This window comes from Bombus pascuorum, chromosome 14, assembly GCF_905332965.1.
Source record: "Bombus pascuorum chromosome 14, iyBomPasc1.1, whole genome shotgun sequence".
Lineage (NCBI taxonomy): Eukaryota > Metazoa > Arthropoda > Insecta > Hymenoptera > Apidae > Bombus > Bombus pascuorum.
In genome coordinates this window covers 7,315,005-7,337,752 of record NC_083501.1, presented here as the reverse complement: position 1 = coordinate 7,337,752, position 22,748 = coordinate 7,315,005, and the positions used below count along the sequence as shown (strand labels likewise).

At 41.3% G+C, this 22,748-nt stretch overlaps 1 protein-coding gene across 5 annotated transcripts in view; it reads right to left on the bottom strand.

Annotated features, from left to right (window-relative positions):
* The window catches only part of LOC132913924 (probable JmjC domain-containing histone demethylation protein 2C), a 228,782-nt gene that overhangs the window by 173,643 nt on the left and 32,391 nt on the right, over positions 1–22,748 (bottom strand). For 3 of the 5 annotated variants that reach the window (XM_060972582.1, XM_060972585.1, XM_060972584.1), the window contains exons 2-6: positions 10,520–10,771; positions 9,942–10,055; positions 5,988–6,182; positions 5,112–5,196; positions 4,760–4,848 (exon numbers count right to left, since the gene is read on the bottom strand). In XM_060972582.1, the coding sequence (XP_060828565.1) occupies positions 4,760–4,848; positions 5,112–5,196; positions 5,988–6,182; positions 9,942–10,055; positions 10,520–10,771 (735 nt within the window). Of the gene's footprint in view, positions 1–4,759; positions 4,849–5,111; positions 5,197–5,987; positions 6,183–9,941; positions 10,056–10,519; positions 10,772–13,156; positions 13,265–22,748 lie in introns of those variants that run through there. The other 2 variants (XM_060972586.1, XM_060972583.1) reach the window with 2 other exon arrangements.

Below are 22,748 nucleotides of genomic sequence, written 5' to 3'. Positions count from 1 at the left end.
CTTTTCGCATGAGTGGAGGAAAAAATATTGGCCCGCGTCGAATCGTTAGCCGAGCTAACGAACTCGAAATGAAAGTCGTCCTTCCTTCGTCTGACCTTACTTATCTTCTATTCTTCTCGATCCAGTCTCTTTTGTCTTTACACCCTATACATAATTTATATCTTATACTCGATAGAGGAGCAGGTAAAGTCGGTGACTCGTAGGGCTTTCGGCAAGAGTTTCCCCTCGCTAGCGAAGAAGGCATTTAATTGACGACTCCAAGACCCCTTTTAAAGAAGCTGTTCGTGAATTTAATGAGAAACACGAGGAACGGGATGCCGTGGGGGAACTACCAATCTCCCCCATCCCCTTTCTCACGTATAGGAACGCGTGAGTTGGTGTAAACCGAATTCCTTCGCGGGACTCGATATTGTTGGGAGATCCCATAGCGGATCGGGAAAAGGAAGACGAAAGTGCGAGGGGAGATTGCACCGTTACGTGTCGGTGAAAAAGAACAAAATATAAACCTTCTTAGACGAATTTCAATCACGGACATTTCAACGAAGAATAAAAAACTGTTGATTTGTTTATTCTCTTTGGTTCTTCGATTTGATCGATTCATTTTTAGATAATCGAATCAGTATCGATAAGTCAAAATTAATTATCCGATTTTTCTTTCAGAAAATAGAATTGGTAAAGTGGCTTATGACTAACCGTAATTACGCTTTTATCTCTGATTTTTAATCGTTATCAAAGATAAACGAGCGATTAAATGGAAGGTAATACGTCAGTGTTTTAAAAATATCTCATAGAGGATGTTTTTATCGTCGGAATTTTTCACAGTTGGATAGTACAGTCAGGTTTTCCCGTAAAAATTTGTCGAATCGATCGGTCGACGATTTCTTCGTCTCACGGATAATCCTTTTTATAAAGTCTCCACTTTATCTCGCAGTTTCCTCGAAGCGATACGACGAAATATGAATGAACGTTTCGCGGAGCAAAGTGTTCGTATAAGCCGGGTAAAAAAGGAGGAATTCCCGTGGAACGTTCGAAAGGCAAGAGTTCGTTCACAGTGCAATCTTTAAAGTGGCTCTAATGGCTATTTCCAAGAAGCGTCTCGAAACTGGAGAGCAAGTTCCATTACGAGCAAGCAGTCGCTGGCTTAATCCCTTTCGGCGAGTTTTCGAACTCGTATAAGCCAGCTCGGAACTTCCTGACTTAGGGCTGTCGACCCAAAGTATCCTGCGAGTCACGAATTCCGCCAACTTTGCACGCAGCCTTCGAACCAGCTTCTACACTCGACGGATTCCAGTCTCACAACGGGACCGCAGAAACTGTTACGTCGCGATCTTCTCAGAAACTACATATACGAGTTTCAAAGAAATTCGAAAACACGAGGAAAATACAACTGGACCCTGTTTTTTCATCGTTTTTCCTTCCTAATATTCTGCCTGTTAATTATTTTGTCTTTTAAATCGATAATCTCTGTTATCAGAAATCGCTGATATATCACGAGAGTTGAAACGCGATCCATTAAAGATTAGAGCATTTTTTCTGATCTACAGATCCAACGATTTGATAAAATAGAAGTCAGTGAGAATACACGTGGAACGCACGTTATCTACATTATTTCATTCGCGTTACGATTAATGTTATTTCTGTATTCGTGAAATTCCTTCGTTAAACGAAATTAACATCAAACGTTTCATAAACTCTATTTGAATATTACGTGTCACTTAATTCAATTACCATCGTACAGTGGAATGGAAACATTAACAACTATTGTACAAGAAAGTTTATTACTAACTTTCCACTTATAAAATTCCACCTATGGCAGAGCTGAAATAGATTTGCATGTGGAACGTCGCGAATGAAAGTACAATAGATAATTCTTGCGGGTTAGATTTTAGAAGTAATTTCATGCGGGTCGGGGCAAACGGTTGATATAATCGCGGAGCTCGAATAGATTTCGCAGAAATGATTTATGGAACAGCCAGTTGGCAAAGGAGGGATCGAAGGAGAGGAGAGAGGGAGGAGGAGATTCCTCTCGCATTAACGAGATTGTTAGGTCGATGGATACAGAGAATTCGGAGTTCTCCGTAAGAAGTTTTTCTCTCGCGAGGTAAGAAGAAATTTCAAAGATGGAATATCTCTTTCTATAGACGCTGGCAACTCCGGTGACATCGAATTCGAAACTTTCACACAATTACTCGCTAACGATAGAAAATTCCGCATCGTCGAAAGTCGTCGCGCCGAGCAACCAGGATTAACGCTTCGGCTTTGCCGCGATTGAGACACCGAACAACTCTGAAAAGCGACTTCTGATTGCCGTTTACGAACCTACCGTTTTCAGCTTCGATTGATCTAGTTTCTCCTTCGATTACCGATGCGATTAGGTTGCTTCGAAGATTTCGTCGAATTCTTAATTTACCAGCAACATTCATCGGGAAAAGAGACGATCTATTTTGCTAAGAAACTACTTTATTGGGTGTAAGATTCGTTTACGAGAGGACATTTATAGAGGTCTGTTCCGAATATACAGATTTCGAAACTTGATTAGCACCGAAACAATCTTCCGATTATGTTGTCGAAGTCTGTATATTATACATAGTTATGTATATTATATATTATATATATTATATATTATGCATATATTATGTATATTATATATTATATTATATTATATATTATATTATATTATATATGCCATATTATATATAATATTATATATAATATATATATATTATATTATATTATATATATATATATAATATATATTATATATAATATATTATATTATATTATATATGCGAGTTACTCATATAGATATTCATCGCAAACGTACTTCATCGAGGTCATGAAATTATTTAAGACCACCATAATTATTCCTTAATTAATGACTATAATAAATTCCTCAAATAATAATTCCTTCCTATTAATAACTGTTGATATTTAGTGTGACCCTATCTTTAGGACTCTATTCATAGGTGTAAATATATTCGCGATAAATAACTCGTAATCGGTGTAGCTATTCTCAGATTCTAAAACTGTCGTGATACACCGTGTGACGAAATGAAGTTCGTTGAAGACGAACAGCGTGGTTGAAAAAGAAAGGGCGAAGGGGAGGGGTGAATCGAGAATGCACGGTGACGGAGATTGTCCTTTCGAAGGGACCGTCTGGTATGTTCGATTGCCGTCTCGCCAGGAAATCGAGCGAAGAGAACACGAAGAAGGTGGGGCAACCGCGTTCACGACGAACGGAAGTCGGCCGCCAAGGTAGCAACGGACTCTATTCCCGATTCCTGAAAGCTCGAGGGTGCCGCAAACACGACTTTATTGATTTCCCGCATTAAAGGGAAACAGTCGGTTTGCACACAAAATCACGTGCTTTCGCCAAATATTTTCCGCTTTTCTTGCCTATTTTTTATTCCTTCCTTTCTTTACTTATAATGACCCACAAATGTATTCGACGTTTAAACACTTTGTCTGTGTTCACAGGAACACGACTGCGTATAACGAATGTACGTTTTGCGCTGTTCAAACAACTATCTTGCAACTTCTACGTGCATGCACTTCCAGGTTTGTTCCTAACGCAGGACAGGTGATGTATTCATAAACGTACTTATTTCTACAAGTATTCGAATACTTTCGCGAACACCCGCATTTCGGCGCTATTATATCTTTTCAAACCTTGCGTCTTATCTGCCATTGGTCGATATACATATATTCAATGACGGTGGAAAAATTAAGAAATCTCGCGGTAACGATGTCACGGTAACGAGCGATAAGGTGATAACACGCGGTACGATAGGTTGGAAGTTACATTGCTCATTATCTCGTAGATGCGAAAGTGGTATTCAAGGACGAAAGAATTTTCGAGCCAATACGCGACAAGCTTGTTTACTCATCGAACGATTCTTATGTTACGTGTCAACTTTGTTTCGTGTATTTTTTTTCTTTTTTTTTTTCTTGGCAAATAATTGGGAGAATGAATCCAAACGAAACGAATGTTCGTCAGTCGAAGAAACGTGTTTTCTTTGGAGACACAAGTTGTCTTTCTATCGTCGGAAGAAAATTTATTTGAGTCGTGTCGATAGACCAGAGGGGAGCTATCTTCGCAGAAGTTACATGTTTACTTCGAGGAGGTTATCGCGCTGTTCAATTCGTGACTCGAAACAATCAGTCCCCTGATCGAGGGAACTTGCGAACACGTCACGATCTTGAGCAGGTATTAATCAAGATAACGATACTAATCAGGTAACGAGTGATCGGAGTGGGTCCGTTTCTCATGTTGTCTTTGAAAATATTTCTATACCGTCTGCCTCAAAGTGGGAACTCGTTTCTCTACAGCGTTGTATGCTAACAAATAATTGTCATGCAATTGTAAAATTTTACATACACGTTCGATACGAATTATTGTAAAATATCATAAAATAATTGATTTTTAGTTCCACTTTGAAGGTGGTATCGTACAAATGATGTAACAGCACGTGTCGATTCGGAAGCAACCATTATGTTAATAATAAAAAATAAAAGAATCTGCGAAAAAGAAGAGAAACGTTGCTTCTCTTGTATACAAGAATCGGATATTTTGTACAACTACGTTACGAAAGAACAACGACGATAATGTATAATCAGTCCTGACGTTTTGACTTAATAAATAAATTCGAAAGAGAAGCGAGAAAAATGGAAAATGTGGTATGACACATTGCTCTTGCCGTTTATATTATCGTAAACTACATAGCGATTTAATAATAGAACGGAATTGAATTTCACTCACCACAACAAGCGCGTGCGTCAGAGCAGTCGATGACCTCGACCTCCTCGGTGTCATGCCGACGACCTCGCCTCTCATGATACTCTCGACGACTGCAGAAAAAGGAACGAGCTAAAATTGACACGATGTTCTATCTCTTTTTTCTCTCTTCTAAAAAAGTAATATTCGCTTTGTAAAAAAAAAAGAAGAAGAAAAAACATTTATCTCCTACAGCCACTTCTTAAAGAATTCCTTTCAAAGGTAACAAGTTCATTTCGTTAAGAAGAAAAACGACATGGAAAAGCTGGTTTATCCGTCTATAGGAAAGCTTCGATTCCATGCGATTATTCCTAGCGAATATTATTCGTGGACTCACCTCCATCGCCAATCAGCCGCATTTGTACTAAACTAGGGTCCTCGTTGTGATCCTCGAGAACCGTGTCATCGGTGACAGTCAAATCCTAAAAATTGCATCGCAGAACCATGAATAAGCAATAAAAACAGAAATCAATGGTGATTTCGCATTCTGACATTTTGGATTTATTACGCTGCTCGAAACTGTTCCTCGAATCTTAAAACAAATATCATCGTATATTAGGTGTGCTAAATACGCGAGAGACGATTTATTATAGACAATTGCCATTGATCGATGGATGCTACGGTCTGCGAGGTCTCAAATAAACATCGAGCTGGGAATTCCTTGGGAAAGGAAGCAACGATGCGAAAGCGTCTTTCATTTTCGCGTCGACTCGATCTATAGATCGAGACATTAGACCAGTTTCGAACAGTGATAAATCCTTCTTACAAGCAATTTACCGTTCTTGCGGGTGTTTGCGTGGAAAGGCAGAAATCGAGTAATATATGTCCCCGAGCAAACCGTATTTGTCAATTTAAGTGTCAAAGGTTGTTCCAATCGATGGACTATCGTCTCGTTGAACCGTATCAATGTAACTATTCCCGTCAACGAGTCTAGCGAATCGATCGTAACGAATCTTGCGTAAAACCTAACGGAGAACTGTTTCGGAAAGTGAAAGTCTCTACGATCTTCTGATTCTCTGCTCGTAACTATCGTCCATCAAACGATAGGATTCATGAATTTTTATCGTCTTTTTAATTCTTACGAAAGTACTCGAATGCCAATGGAACGTGAAAATGTTTAACATAACGCATGTAATACGAACGTAAATGTTTTTCAAGGTAAGCGTTCAGATACTTTCGTGACCCAGTGTACGTGGAAAAAAGAGGACGCTACCTTGGTGGACTCGTTGTAACCGACGATGACAGCGGTGTACCATTGCGTAGTGCCCTCGGCCCGATAAACCTCGACCCTGAAGCCAACTAGAACGCTCGGCGTGGTTAACAGGATTCTCTGGCCATCCTGCATTTCTGCCCATCGCCTGACAGCGCTTGCCCAGGGTACCGAGCCCTTGGTCAGCTCCCAGTCCTGCTGCAAGAACAACGATCGGTTGAAGCGTCGTTATGCGAGGTCTTATGGAGACCTGAAGTTCGAGTAGAGAATCGTGTAATGCGCGAGTACAATAGTTTCCCATAGATTGGCACGTTCATCGAGTTTTGCAATTTCCAGACTTCTAAATTTCCCATAAACGAGTAGAAATTCGCAATCAAATTCCATCGCAGGTTGCTGCGGATCCTCGTTCTTTGGATACGTTCGCATCGATCGACGCTTCATATAAATGAAATTACAGAGCATAGAAACGAAACTAAAAAATGTGAATATTTTGCAAACAAATAAAACATCGTCTGTCGTTGATTCGATATGGAGGAGGAGGCGAAATAGACGCAAGTTCGCCATCGATCGTCTTCAACGAGCAACGCAGAGTTCCTCGAAACGGTATCCGATGCCTGGTCTCGTAATTGGGTGATTAATTGTTCCCTGTTGGCGATTCATTGCGCGTGCCACGCCTTAGCGATCAAACAAATCCGATGTGCGCGTAGTCGACTCCGTTTCGGTTTGTTCTGCAATTCGTTTATTCGAATCGATAAAGCGTCTGGTAATTGGTAAGTGGAAAGTGGAAAGTGGAGAGCCACAGGGGCAACAAGCCTGGAGGAATCCAGTCGAGTCTAGGACGTAACAGCTCGATCCTTGGGAACTCGAACGATCGATAAAGTCGTTTCTCTGCTCGTGTCGTTTCACGACAACTTTTTCCTCGTCGATACTCTCGCGAACACGCCAAGTACATACTTACACACGCGTTCGCCGAGGAAGCGTTGCGTCAACGTCTCGTTACGTCATGATCGCCCTGTTACGTCAGATGCGTTGTGCAATCACGACGCGAAGCATGACGGTGATGCACGATAATGGTAGTAATATAACGGCAATTATAACGCTATTACCGAAGCGTCGAGAGCGCTTAACAATTTGCCCGACGTTCCATGTAATATCACCACTGAGTGGCCAAATCAACGTCGTTTCCTAGCGACATTTCGCCGCGGCAACGGTTTCCTATCGCGCGTGTACTCGTCCGTTACGAGAATTTTCAGCTTGGACTATGGTCGAAGAATAGAAAACTACAGGATCGACAGTGAAGGATGGACCAAGTGGCAAGAGTAAGGCGTTGTGAAAGTCGAGGACAAGGTGGATGAGTACTTGTGCGACTGACTATACATATTTCGAAGGATTATAACCATAAATCTTGGTCTTATCGATAAATCTTTAGGACGCAGCGCGTGTAATCTTACGAAAGAAAAGATGCGAAAGTTGTAGTGGCGGGTTGCATGGTTGTATCGCGGACCGTTAGGCAAAACGGGAATATGTTGGCGCCTTGCGTTGGCCGTTCTCCAACGTTCGACGATGTTGGTGCACGCGCGGTGTCAACACGAGTCACCGAACCGGCAGCTGCCAACGAAACAAGACCAAAGAGTAGGGTAGCTGTTGGAAGCTTCACGCAAGTCGCGAACGAATATCCACGTGATCGCTTCTTCCCGGGCGTAAGTACGTGTCGGCGCGGCACAGCGCGATTACACGGCTCCCTCGGTATGCGTGTTGCTAGCTATGCGCCTCGAAACAGCTTGCAGAAAGAACCCGTTGCATTTATAGTTCAGGGTCAGCAGACTCTTCACCCTTTTGCGGTCCAGCCAAGCCGACCAATTTCTTTTCTCCTTTTTCCCCTCCTCTTTTCCTCCCTTCTTTCTCTTTCTTCGTCTTCTCTTTTTCACGACTACTCTGCGCCTCTTTCTTTGCACCTTTCTTCTTTCTATATCCTTCAGGTTCCTCTTAACTTCGTCTTCTTGTTTCTTTTTCACCAGTTGCACTTTGCTACGCCATTGTCCAAGCTTCTTTCTCGTCTTTTTGTGGCACGCCGCGTCGTTGCAGCCATATACTCTTTTTGCTCCTTTCGCTTTGTTCACTGGAAACATTCCTACGTCTCATTTTTCCTTTTCTTCCGCCGCTTTCTTCTTTCGTTCCACGCTTCTTTCTTCTTTCTTCCCCTTTTTCTCTTTTTAAGATTCTGTTTTGTTCTGGCGAAGGAAAAGTGCAGCTGCGGCTATCAGAAATCGATAATCGAATGCGAAGCCGGTGATGGCCAAGCACGAGCAATTTCCCCTAACCCTGATGAAATTATTTCTGCCGTGACATTTTTTTTTTTTTCTCTCCTTCTATTTATTGCGCGTAACACGGTGAAGTTCAATTGTCAGGCCACGGGATCATTTTATCGATAGCCTGGCAACTTTCCTTTATACGCTGCTCTAAATAATTAGAGGATCGCTATTATGAATGGCTCTAGTGCATCAATGAAGCGGATAAGAGGCAAAGAAGTCTCACAAGATCGATAGATTCATCGTTCTTCGCGTATATGCTGCATCCATTCAACTATTTAATGCTACCGATAGAACTGCTGCGTTTTAGTTTTCTCCAAAGCGTTTTAAACACTATGTTATCTCTACCTTTGTAAAAACGAACGAAACAGTTGGCAGTAGATTTGAACAAACATCGCTACGTAAAACGAGGGTATTTCTCGTTTGGGAAAAGAAAAAGAATGCAATTGCAGACACGGTTTGTCGTATTCTGGTAGCAACGGTTGCGTCAAACAGAGAAAAAAAGACGTTAAAAGGTAGAAAATTGAATCCAAAGAGGCAGAAAATGACAAGAGACACGCTATTTTCCTCATCAAGTGCAACTACCTGTGCGGTAATCGTCCTTAATACGTAACCAGCGCAGATAGGCTCGCGAAACTCCGGTGCAGCTGATCTCCTGACCACGGTCTTTGTGCAACTTTTCGCTGCACGTGAACCACTTACAATTCGTCGGTAGCCGAGAAAACTTTTAACGGTAAAAGTTCCGCTAGTTTAATTACTTGGAAACAATTCCCCGCATCCGCGTCCGTCCATTCGAACGTAAAAACTTTTCAAGCATGCTCGCCCTCTCTCCATCGCAGAAAAACCACACGCTCATCGATTTATCCTTCCTTATGGATGTTCTGGCCGCGTCTTCGAATATAGAAAGTCGATCGCGTAAGGGTTGACATAGATAGACCGTCCGCTTTCCGTTCTGCCTTACACGCGTTTTAACAGTCCATTAGGGGTTGCAAAGTGTCCTTCTGCCGTGGTTATTTCAAAGAGGCGGACACGTCTATCTTCTACCTTATGTTACATCTAAAAATGATTTCTCTTCTGTGTTTACAAGGCAAAGTCACTGATTATTCGATTGTTATAAAACGGTGTAACACGTACAAGTAAGTTAAGTTAAAAATTGTAGGGAAAGATAAAAATAAAAAGGAAGGATAAAACGAGGACGATTCCGCGGATTGCAAATTTTAGGTGACCCTGGATGACCTAAAGGCGATATTCGGTCACCAGAGATCGCATCCCTCGAAAGATTACTCGTAGTCACGACAACGGTTCCCTCGAGGGCTGTCGGATAGGTCAATAGCCTCGCAACTTGCTGCCAAGTTTCCTCGCCGCTCTAACGAAGTAAGTTTGCAGTTGCGAAGCGGCTGGATCGGTTTAGGGAACTTGCGTGCCACTTAATCGGCCAAAGATCTCCTAACAGCGCTTTCTCGTTGAAAAGAAAAAGCCGGAGAGACTTCGTAACGAACTTGATATCCGTCCGATCGATCGGAATATCATACGCTGGTCTTTGTTGCACGAGAGGATCACGCGTTGCAACTTGAATTTCTAAATATTCAGAATTCCTAAGGAAAGCGTCGTTCGCAGATGTATCGAGAAAATATAAGATGATACTCACGGTAAATGGCTTCAGCTTCGAGTAGTCGACGAAATCCAGCCTTCGATCTTGCATGAACTCGAGAGGCATCGCGTCTTCCGGTAACTCTGCTCGCGCCACCAGGGGGTAAAATGTCTGCAAGTGAGTTTCGATTCAGGATTAATTTGAATTCGCTCATACCACGCTACACAACTACCGAAATATTTACATATTACACGGAATATTTAATGAAACTCTGTAGACGCTTCGGAGAACAAGGGACGACGCTTACAATTGATGGCGCGTTTATTAAAATGAAAACTTGCTCTCTTAATTATCCCTAAACGAACGGACCAAGGGGTGGAAAATGGCTAGGTTGGATGTACAACGATGATCGCGAATACTTTGCATATAAACTGCGCGATATTCTCGTCTATTGGAATCTGAAAGTTGCAATTTTGCGAGCGCGTTTCTGCGCCAATGGACACTTAAGCGGGATCAACGGAACGTCCTGGCTGATGTGGCTACGCCAAGGGTTCGTTAATCGATAAAGCGTCCGGGAAAGAAGGACGCGCAAGGAGAGGCGAAGGGGAGAGAAAGGAAGGACAAGGCGCACTTACTAGAGCCGGCCAGGCGACAGTGTTTGCGACAGCAGTGGCACCCCTCAGGGGTTTCCCGTTGATACGATGGTGGTGGTGGTTATTATTCGCGTGATTGTGGTGATCGATGGCGATGAGGCTGGCATGCCTGGGGTCAGGTCGCTCGGCCCAATACAGACCCTTTTCCACTAAGAAGAACGAAAACACTGCGTCTCTGTGCGGCGATAGCCATTCTCTTCTTTGCCACTCTACGTCGTCGTATTCTACGAGGATCTGCAAGAAAGACGTTCGTTCATGTACCGCGCTTCTTCGACACCCAGGGTTCGATGACACTATCGTCCGTCTACTGCTATTCAATCGAGCTTTGTTCTGCTTTCTATGGATCGTTTTACCGCGAATTCGATACGCCAACTTTGTCGTTCACCAGCCTGTTATTCGTCTTAAACTCGGCTTCCACACCTTTGCAAACTTCGTTGAAGCTACCTACACTAAGTTTGCAAATGTTTCGTAAAAGGTGTGGAAGCCGAATTTAAGACGAATAACAGGTTGTAGGTAACCTCGACTAAGCTAAGATATTGGCTCGGCAACTAAGTTTTTTTTTTTTTTTTTTTTTTTATTTTTATTTTGGTTATTTTACAATTTGTCCTTATGGACATTTGGAAAAGTGTTATATCTTGTTGGTGAAGAAAAAAAAAATAAATATAGCATGTGGGCGGCTACCCCCAGCAGGGAGCCAGCTTCGTTTTTTCTAAGTTACATCTTTTATGAAGGCAACTAAGTGATTGCGGATTTTGCCATTAGATGGTAACGACAAAATCCGCAATCACTTAGTTGCCAAGTCAATAGATCCGCCAATACGTACATTTAAGCCAGAAAATATTTACCGCGAGTACATACTTGACGGAGATCGTACAAGTAATTTAAACGATCAATTATCCGTTATATTAACGAGCCTCGATATCGAGTGCCAGCGTTTCCTTCGTATGTGACTCGTTACATTACGTACACATACGTTTAAAAAGCACTCGATGTATATTTGCGATAAGCGTCTCGGAAATTCTATACACATTTTCAGTATAATAACGGATCGATTTGCTTATGCAGCTTGATGTAAGAAATTAAAACATTCTGCCCCGTAGCAGCGTTATTACGCGCGTTTAGGTCTTAAAGGGAACTGTATAAGTCTGTCTCTTTGTGTCCGTCGACACAGCGAAACGAAAGAGAGAAAAAAGAGAAGAGGCGAGGAACAGAAGTTGGATATCGGTCGATTAACGATATCCATTATTCATAAATCAGGAGCGCCGTTAAAGGGGCAATGAAAAGGGGGAGAACGGTGAATTCTCACGGCCGGTTTACTCCGGCTCTTCGTTAACGCGATAAATTCGACGCCAGGGAACAGAGAGCGATCGCTAATTGCATGGTGGCCTGCGCGTCGCCTAATAAACGCGATCACTGTGTCGAGTAACCTGTGGTGAAAGTGACCGTGTATCGTTTCACCATCGGCAAATGCGTCAAACTTCCTATTTATACAACTTTCTGACGTAACGCGATATTTTTTAACGGCCAATATCGCCGTTTCGGTGTGTACGGTCCGTTTCGTGTTCCCCTCGTTCCGAACGCGGAACGAGAAGAAACGGTGCACGCGTGTTGTTCTTCCCTCCAGCCAACGATACTTTCGATTCTTTTATCGTGCGATATAACGCGACGCCCGGTTGAATTTTCGCAGCGAGGATCAATCGGGCCGACTATTTGTCGTCCGTTCGGTTGATTTTACGAGCGAACGCAAGCCCCAAACGATCAACATTCCTCCCATGCAGCGCAACGAACTCAAAGGCACACGCGTGACCCGTTACGGCCGCGGCGCGTCAGCCAATTAATACATAAATCAACATTAATCGGAGCTGCTAGGTCGTCGAGGCCGGCGCTTGTACCGATGTTTTCCGAAAGGGCTCTCTCCGATATATAGTGTCTACATTTTATACTCTTCCCACTGCGATAGATATATCCCTGTAAAATGTTGCCCGCGTGATACCACATCGTACAATGTTTGCGTCGCGATGATACATCATAATACCGAGAAAATTGCGGCACGCCTCTGACAGCTCGTCCATTTGCCTTCTTTCACTTTTCTTTCGGTATATCTCTGCTGGATATGAAAGTTACAGAGAAATGTTACTAGAAAAATGAGAAAAGAAAAAAAAGATTCGGATAAGTAAATTCTCAGAGTTTCGAATTTTGTAGTTTCCAAATGTGTCTGTCTTTTGCTTCTTCAATGTCTGTGCGAATGTCTAAATTTTCAAACTGAAAGATACGTACCGATGAGTGGACAGCTGAGATATAAAGATCGTATTTATCGAAAGAGAAACAAAGGCGTAACAGTAACGACAATTTTTCCCGTCGATTTACTCGAACCACTGGACAGTGGAATTCTGCTTGATTTGTTCCAGAAGCGACTTCGAGTTCCCAAAGTTATTGAATCTGCCGTTTCGCACTCTTCCGGCCATATCTTTAACGGTTTCTTTAACGATTCTTTCAAACACTCTCCGTTAACGACGTTCCTGTTGACGATTTGCCTATGTCCAAACCTAACCTCGAGCGATCTCGCTACGAAAGGAATGCTGTACGCAATAGCGCGAAGGAAACGTATAAATTACTTACTTCGTTATCCGAAGGCGCTATAAAACAAAAGTCCTCGGGGACTGGCCAAGATAAATCTCCGCATGCCCTTGATTTTATCGAATACACGGTCATAGCAATGTCCGCCAAAAGCGCGGGGAAAACGAGGCTCGTTGGTTCCTGGTTCGTCCGCCAGGCGGCGATACCTATCGGAGTGGGGATCAGTAATGGCCGCCAAGATTTAAAAGCTCCGCCTCTAGGGAACGTTCTGGTACCGCCCGATTCCGTTGCCAAGGCAACCGACGATCGGCCATTTTGTTCTCATGACCTACCACAACCGTCTCCTACTACAGACACGAACCTTCCCCCTTCTACCTTCCACCTTCGATCACGATTTACCTCGCGCCCCCACCTTCTCGTATCGCGCGCCGTCGCGGTCCGTTTCGTGTTCCCCTCGTTCCGAACGCGGAACGAGAAGAAACGGTGCACGCGTGTTGTTCTTCCCTCCAGCCAACGATACTTTCGATTCTTTTTTTCTTCCTTCGTATCTCGCGTGTATAGTTGGCCACGAAAGTGTTCGATCTTGTACAAATAAATTACGTGTTTTGTACGAAACGTTTTCAAGTTTCATTAGAACCATAATGACACTCGATTATCTTGATTGCATTGGTATATATGTATTGGTACATTTAAATCGGAAAATCCGTGTAGAAGCTACAGAATATTTTACGCTGCTGCATATCACACATTATAAATTATAAAAGTATCGAAGCAGTCGATTATGCATAATATTCGTAAACCTCAGCACTCGGTGGGATCGTATTTAATACATACTTTGTACATAAGACAGCTGGTTATGCTTGATCTTTTCGTTGCAGATACGCGTTTGTAATATTAAATACGTAGTCTGGAATTTCTGTGTACACTTTCAGATCGCTATTGTGCCACTATTTAATCACGATAATCGTGTCTCGTTGGAACGCACACAATGCACACGATAATGCCATATGCATAAAGATTTTCTATTTCAGGTGTTTTAATACTTTCTCAGAATGTTTTGCTTCCACTTTAACGTGTAATTTTTTTTTCGCCAGACGTTGCTTCCGTTTTTAACGTCGAGAAAGGCGGTCTGATTTTGTGAAAAAGGAGAGACGCTGTGAAATAAAGCGGTACACATTTGCATTTTATTCCGACCACTTCCCGATCAGATACACCGCACGTTCGCGCCCCGTGTTTGTTCTTTTTAAACCTAAAACGGGGGCTATTGGCTCGCTTCCTTCGTACCTTTCGTGACTCTAATCGCTATCATTCCCACCTTCTGGCGACGTGAAACAACGACCAGAGGCGTGGAGAAAAGTCGCCTTGTCCCCAGATTCTACGGCATAGATAACACGTTCCTAATACTCGATCATTTCAACCAGGTAATTTCTTCTATATAAATCAGCCTCGTAAATCACCGTATCCAACCAATCTGACATCAAAGAACGTTCCAAAACAAATTGAAGACGTTCAAGGTATCACAGAGGATATCGGGTTAGAACCGTTTCGATGAAGCGGAAACGCCGATGAAATAGGATCGCCAAGGTCATTGGCAACATTTTTAAACCGTGTGTCATGCATCTGTCTTTGTATCTGCTTATTTTAACAGCAACGAAAGCAAGGCCGATGACACGCGTCGTTCGAGTGTTCAAGGTCATCAAAGGTTACTTCGAACGTTATACGAGCCGTCTATTTGTCAGACCGGTTGACTTCACGTAACAAAAAGTGGAGGAAATTGGTGAAATTGTACGAGATAATCATCGATCAAGTGGATCGCAACAAGAAGTTGAAGAAACGTGAAACAGCTGAGTCGACCAGAGTTTGGACTGTGAACGGCTCATGCAGCGCGTGAACTCTTTTTTTTTTTTTTTTGTTTAATCAACGGTCCACTATGAAGCGTTAGAGTGCATATTTCGAGTCGATCGACAAACACATAAATCATTCGAACAACGGTATACTATGCGCGTACTTGGACGTGTTCCGTTACGTGTGCACGTTATTCCACATGTTTCGATCCGCGGAAGAATGAGTGACGGTTCTAAGGAGTACGATGACGTGGTGGACGCGGTCCACAGGTTGGCAATTACAAAGAATTGGAGGAGTAAGGTGGAAAGAATTTCAATCGAGGAAAAAGTTCTGCGGAATCGGAGGCAGAATCGAAGCGAATTAAATGGAAAAGAACGGACCGTCCCTCGATGGCTGGTTGCGCAAGGTCCAATTAACCATTACGTTAAATACAGCTCTCTAGTTACGTACGCTGTGCTCTTCGATCATTTCATGCTCACGTTCACTTTTACGATGCCCTTTCGCGACCCACGGGCTTCCTTTGGTTTTTGCAACGCGTGCTCGATAATTAGAGGCAAGTGGCGCTCGTGATCCCTGAAAATTGCTTTGTTTCAGAGCTACGTTCCTCCTGTTTAACGTAGGAACCATCGACGGGAGAAGTTCAACACTTGCAACGAAGAAATTCCACCAACGAAACGTACATCCATACACTTTGCAAAAGCTCGAGGAAATTCTCAAAAGTTTACTATTCTACTGGAATTTATATTTTGTCATTAACACCTGATGACAAAACCCGCAATCACTTAGTCGCTAACCCAACAGACCTATCAAGTCTCTGTAAACGCATAAAGTTTCTATGAACAGTTACAAAGTCCATCGACAATTTCTCGTTTTGTACATTTTAAACGAATAGCATTTATTTAATTTAAAAAAAGAGAGAAGGTGATGGAGGAGAAAGGAATCGATCAGGCGGACCGTGATGCCTGAAGATTGCTTTGTTTCAAAACTACGTTCCTCTTGTTTAACGTAGGAACCATCGACGGGAGAAGTTCAACACTTGCAACGAAGAAATTCCACCAACGAAACGTACATCCATATACTTTGCAAAAGCTCGAGGAAATTCTCAAAAGTTTACCATTCTATTGGAATTTATATTTTGTCATTAACACCTGATGACAAAACCCGCAATCACTTAATCGCTAACCCAACAGACCTATCAAGTCTCTGTAAACGCAGAAAGTTTCTATGAACAGTTACAAAGTCCATCGACAATTTCTCGTTTTGTACATTTTAAACGAAGAGCATTTATTTAATTTAAAAAAAGAAAGAAGGTGGTGGAGGAGAAAGGAATCGATCAGGCGGACCGTGATGCCTGAAGATTGCTTTGTTTCAAAACTACGTTCCTCCTGTTTAACGTAGGAACCATCGACGGGAGAAGTTCAGCACTTGCAACGAAGAAATTCCACCAACGAAACGTATATCCATACACATTGCAAAAGTTCAAGGAAATTCTCAAAAGTTTACCATTCTACTGAAATTTATATTTTGTCATTAACACCTGATGACAAAACCCGCAATCACTTAGTCGCCAACCCAATAGACCTATCAAGTCTCTGTAAACGCATAAAGTTTCTATGAACAGTTACAAAGTCCATCGACAATTTCTCGTTTTGTACATTTTAAACGAATAGCATTTATTTAATTTAAAAAAGGAAAGAAGGTGGTGGGGGAGAAAGGAATCGATCAGGCGGTGAGTATTTCGAGGATCGTCGGATCCAATCGGTAGCCCAACAAACTTGGCGAAGTGTTTGAACTATCGAAATGGGAAAATAGGGCGAAAGAGGGGAAGAATAGGGCTGGAAAATAAGCACACGAGGAAAGTTGGTTTCCTGCGACAAACAGGTCGGCATTCCACTTGCGTGAAACGCAGTTTCAAAGGGCGGCCTGCGTCATCGCCTGCGACACGTCTGTCGATCGAATATTGGATCAACTCGCGTCAAATACTGGAAACGAGAGCACGGAAACAACTGGAAGCTCGGCTATTCGTCTGAACGCGAAGAAAATGAAGGTGGAGAGATTCTCCTATATGCGAGCCTCTTATTCAATTCCGTTCCTTTGTTCTTAATCGGAATTCGTTTAAAAATATAGTCCTTTGAAAGACTATTTTACGAATGGAAATCTGTTTGCCACGTAAGAAGGTGTCACGTCGGAGACACAAAAGATCGCGGAATTAACGGATCGCCGGTGATCTTCTCGCGTCGCGGTTCGAACGAAACGATTCTTTCACAAACAGGGTGAAGAAAATAGACTTCGTATGCGACAATGAGATTTATTGCAGAAATCTGACAGAGTGACGGTTACAACAGCGTGGTTCGGAATATTAAGACAGACTGACTCGAGATGCCAGAACGGACTGACTTAACGCTAGTTCAGGAAGGTCCTTCTGCCGAGAGTCTAGTCCCTTTGGAGGGGGCTCGTTTAGTTATTGTTTCAACAGACGTGATATGCGGGGTATTCGGCCTATCTGGTTACTGAGATGGTCCTCTTAGGTGTGTGACAAAGGATACAACAGATCTGCCTCGTCTTTTGCCTATGAAATTTTTTCCCGAATTTAATAGCTTACGTTGGTTTCCGGCGAATTATAACGAAAAATATTACGATACGATATGGCATTGTACAAAGTTCGTGTCGAATCTTTATCTAAATTTCAAATTTCGTTTCAGTTCATAAAATCAAAGATCGTTAGAGCGGAATTATATACGTACGCAATGATCCCGGTGATTTCGTATTAGTCACAGTGTTTTAAAGACAAATAGTTAAGTTTAACGAGTATGGTGCTAAAACAAGTCGTAAGATGTTAAAGGCACTTTGTGAATGGCCATTCTTCGTCCCCTGTTTATACTCGACGAATATAACAAGCCAACAGGTAGATGGAACGACCTTTCGTAATTTCTTCATTATGAATATCCATTTCATTCTACCTGTCGTACTAAACTCTACTTTTCTCTAGACATATCGTCGACAGAAATTTTGTCAACTGTTTATTTATTTCAATAACCACGAAAACAGAAGATCCAAAGATAATACGAAGTATTATATATGTCGGAGATGAAAGAACATCGGCGCCTTCCCTTTGGAATTTTTGGGAAATCCCCAATGCTTTAGTCTAGACTTTTTATTATAGCTGTTGTTTATGATTTAATCCGATTATGTTTGCCCGAGATTTATGACAGTAGGCTTGGGCTCGAAGCGACATCTGGTCGCTAAACGTAGCCACGGTCACGGGATGGACGTTTTTGCCTAAAAGAGGAACGACGCAGTTGTATGGCTCTCCTTAAAAAGATAGTTAACCCAAGGAGTACAGAGAGGTACATAGCAAAGTACATAAGTTCAGTTTCACTTGGAATTTTGACAAGTAAGCGAGCGCATTTGCTATCCTATTGAGCAAATTCAGTAACAGATATAATACAAGAGTTAAGAACCACCAAAACCCATAAGTTACCGAATTACTTGACACGACGGATCAGATCCGCAGACTAAGAAGACATTACCCTTTAGATTGAAGCATTAGATTCAACTAGAATCAAACATACTATAAACTCATAATCCAAGTTACCACGCCAAAATAATTTACCTATAATTCTCAATGAGAATTGATTGTAAAAGTCTACCAAATAAAAAAAAAAAAAAAAAATTGAACCTAAAATTATTGTCATTGGCATCTCGAGTATCTAATCGTCATGGTTAATTGTCAAATTCTGTAATAGTCACATAATCGCCTTGTGAATTTATTATTATCTACATTTAGTGACTAAGTAATTATTGTTACTATAATATAAGTCTCTAGTGAGAACTTGTTAGTATGCAGTGAATTTATTATTATCTTCATCTAGTGACTAAGTAATTATTGTTACTATAATATAAGTCTTTAGTGAGAACTTATTATTGTATAGTGAAACTGTTTATTGCTAGTGAACTTTATTCTGTAATAATCTGTGGCGGCATTCGACCACGGAACTTTCCAACGGCTTCGCGACACAAAGCGCTATACCTTCAAAGCGTAAGGCCGATACACATATATCATCGATATCCTACGGTTCTTTCGCCGAATATTCGGAAGAATGCATACGCGGCAACCGTCGCGGATATCTTACACACGCGTGCGTAGTGGGGATATCGAGGGGCAACAAGGAAAAGAATCCGCTTGGTTTCGAACAAAAGATTCACTCTGCCCCGAGCTGCGAAGTGCGAAAGGTCTAGCGTCACAGCGAAGCAAACACAATTCGAGATACGTGATTATTAACTCTTGATTGTTAATCGTTGATCGTTAATTATCGATTGTTAATAGTTTAATAAACCTTTTTTGTCGAACATCAAGAGTATTTCTTATGGGCACCTTCACCAACCACCTCAAATCATATTTGTACCATTAACTATCATCTATATTGTATAGCACAAAAATGGCTAATCCAAATGAAGGTTCGTTAAACGCCTTTAATTCTAATGCTAACTCGACATATTTTTATAGAATATTTGTAGAAAAATAAAGACCGTAAATAAAGAAACGAGAATATACAGAAGGATAGATGGCTATTGACACAAGGGTTAACGAGCAAAATGTTTTTGGAGTGTGGAGAATAGTCGGTAGAAAAAACAAAGAAGAAGAAAAGAGACAGAGGAACCCTGATATTTAAAGGTAGCATTCAGAGTATCGCATGACCCTTCCCGAGGAACAAAACCCAACGGCGTCGACGGGAGTCGGATGATGAAAAACTGCACCGTTGCCACGGCTATCCACAGCGACTTCAACTTCGCCGTACACATACGAAAGAAAGAACGTGGCCGCATTGTTTCAACCCTTCGCGTTAACAACGTCCCCCGCGAATACGAGGATGGCGGAAGAGCAGACGAGCGAAAAGTCACGGTCCATTTTTCCTCGGCTTTATTTCGCGTCCGTCGCTGTCCCGAATCCCTCAGTGTGTCATTAGTTTTGCCTTTATTCAACGCACGTGTTCACGACTGCGTTCCACCTGCCATACAATGCTTCGAACTACGCTACGAATATATACAACCGACGCGTTGTATCAAAACGCAAGTATAATAAGTGCAAAGGATATGAGCGAAGTATGAAATTAAAAATCTTAGCCCTTAACGTAGTCGCGAATTAATTTTAACACTAGAATTACCATACCATTAAACCAATTACCATATCATAGCATTAAACGACTTTCGATATCTTAGATAAACGAATATCTAAGGTTTAACGCGAACAAACGGGATAACGCAGTTCGTATAACGCGAAGGTAAACCTGCATTAGTACCGTTAGTACAGAGTATACGTAATTAGGAATCTATTTACGGATTTCTCTGATTATTTCTTACTTCCAAATAGCTTTATACTTTACGAACGCTGCAAGCTATCGAATCTTCCTACAAACATAACAGGAGTTGTATTTTCTTTATACGTTGCAAACATTCGCAAGTTCGTTCTTATACGAACAAAACGCTTCTATCGACTGGAAATAGCAAGCAGAAATTTCTTTCACCAGTTAAATCTTCCAAATCTTATACTTTGCATATTCCTTACGTTTTCCCGTATCTAGCGCATTCTGTGTTCGTTAACACTGCAACTACCACACCAATCAAATTGACTGGTTTTACAATTTTATTTTAAAATTCCTACTTCGTGTTATATTTTTTCCGCAATGACGTAATGACTTTCGCAACGATAACTAAGAGTATAATATAACGAATTTTATTTTGTTTTTTACGTATTCAAACTTGAAATAATTTTGTATCAAGGCTACTTATACCAATACCAGTCAAAATGGCACTTTTCAAAGTGTAAAGGGTCCTGCAATTTGTTTATCGAACCTCAATTAACCAGTTTTCTCGTTTTCTACAACTTCCCACGCGTTTTGAAAATTTTTACGCATATCATTCGATATGATATCAGTTATCAGGAAAATTCCGGATTCATAGTTAGATCGCTGGATGCTAACACTAGAAATACCACAGCAGTCAAAATGACTGGTTCTACGATTTTATGGATGTGTCAACCCTCGTTTAGGGATGATGGTCCCAGATGGATTAATAATACCAAAAATGTACTACGTAACATGGAAGTAATAAATCAATAAGTATAGAAATATTCTATTATTACGTATTTTTTAAAGATCACTTAAAGATCATTTTCATTGGCTTTGGTAGAAATAGCTTCGTGTTAACTATCGGTGGTTCTAGTGTTAAATTAGTGTTAAATAGTATTATGTATAAACTACAGCAAATTTTACAGTGTATTGTGTCCGAAAAGTCTTTCTTTTACAGACATTTTTTAATTTGTCAAACGTTGTGATCTTTATCTTTTTCTTTTTTTTCTTTTTTATTTTATTTTGGTTTTTTTACAATTTGTCCTTATGGACATTTGGTAAAGTGTTATATCTTATTGGTGAAAAAAATAAAATAAAATAAAAATAAATATAGCATGTGGGTGGCTACCCCCAGCGGGGTGCCAGCTTCGTTTTTTCTAAGTTATATCTTTTATGACTTTATCTTGATAGAAGAAAATGGATCATACGTGATTCGATAAAATAATATAAAATAGAAAATGTTACGTATCCATTATTATTATATAAAACGAAAGAAACTTTTTGGACGAATTGTGCATATATATATAATTGTGCACATCCTTAGTTACGAGATTTGTCTCCTATTATACATAAAAATGGACACTTGAGTAAATTAAAATTTTCCAATTTTACCGACTATGGTATAAAATGCATATGGTATCCTGTCGATCAGTGGAACCATGATGTTCCCATGAAGTTGATAGATCCGTTGTTTTTTCGTAAAACAGCTTCTCGTATGCATCTTAGCAGCCTTCAATCCCTTCTGTGATTATAACTTGCACACCTGCCTTACTATTTCTGTACATGCGTTCAAGATAATTACGATTTCCTTTTCTTTACGGTTAATTAACCTAAGCATAAGAAAAAAGCCGTTGTTCCAGATAGTTTATTTGTGTCGGTGGGCCAATCACGGGGCAGCAACGGCGTTGAAGAAAGCTCGGTAGTCGCGAATCTCGTTAATTTTCTTTGGCGGTGGTTGTAAGTAGAACGAGCGTAAATAAAGTAAACGTAATTAGGCCGAGCGTAAATGACGTAAACGTAATTGGAGCGGCCGTAAATTGCACTTGGAAAGAAATTCCACGACTTTTATCGAAGAGGTAGACATTTTCCATGAAATCGACGTACCTAGGGATTGATATTTCGATGGACTCGATGGAGATATTAATATTTAGATGGAACACCGAACGCGAGAGTTCCAACTTTTTCTTAGAAAACGAAGATGTCTCGCGTCGTGCATATTGCGGATCTGGGTAGAAATTAGCAGAAAAAGTGTCTCGCACTACAGGCGACTGTGGAATTATTTATTTCCTCCGCGTCGTTTCATTACTGTTATTTAACTCTAGCAGAAATCATCGAGCGTGACCAACGTTTTTCACGATAGTCTTAACCACATGGAACGCGGTGAGACCTAAAAAAAAAAGTAGGGAAATAATTTCGATCTCCGTTTTTCTTTCGCTTGGAAACTCGCCGGAGGAACAGCGGACTTTGCTTTCTAGCGCAGCCAATAATTATTCCCTGTACGACGTACGTATATTGCTCTAAGAAAATGCTGCAATTCTTTTTAAAAATCGTCACCGTAACGCGTGGCGAGACAATGCGAAAAGCTTTGAGGAGAAAAACACGCTGGTAGAATTTTTCGCGCGGAATTATTAAAAAGAAAGCGAAGAGATCGTTTCGATCTC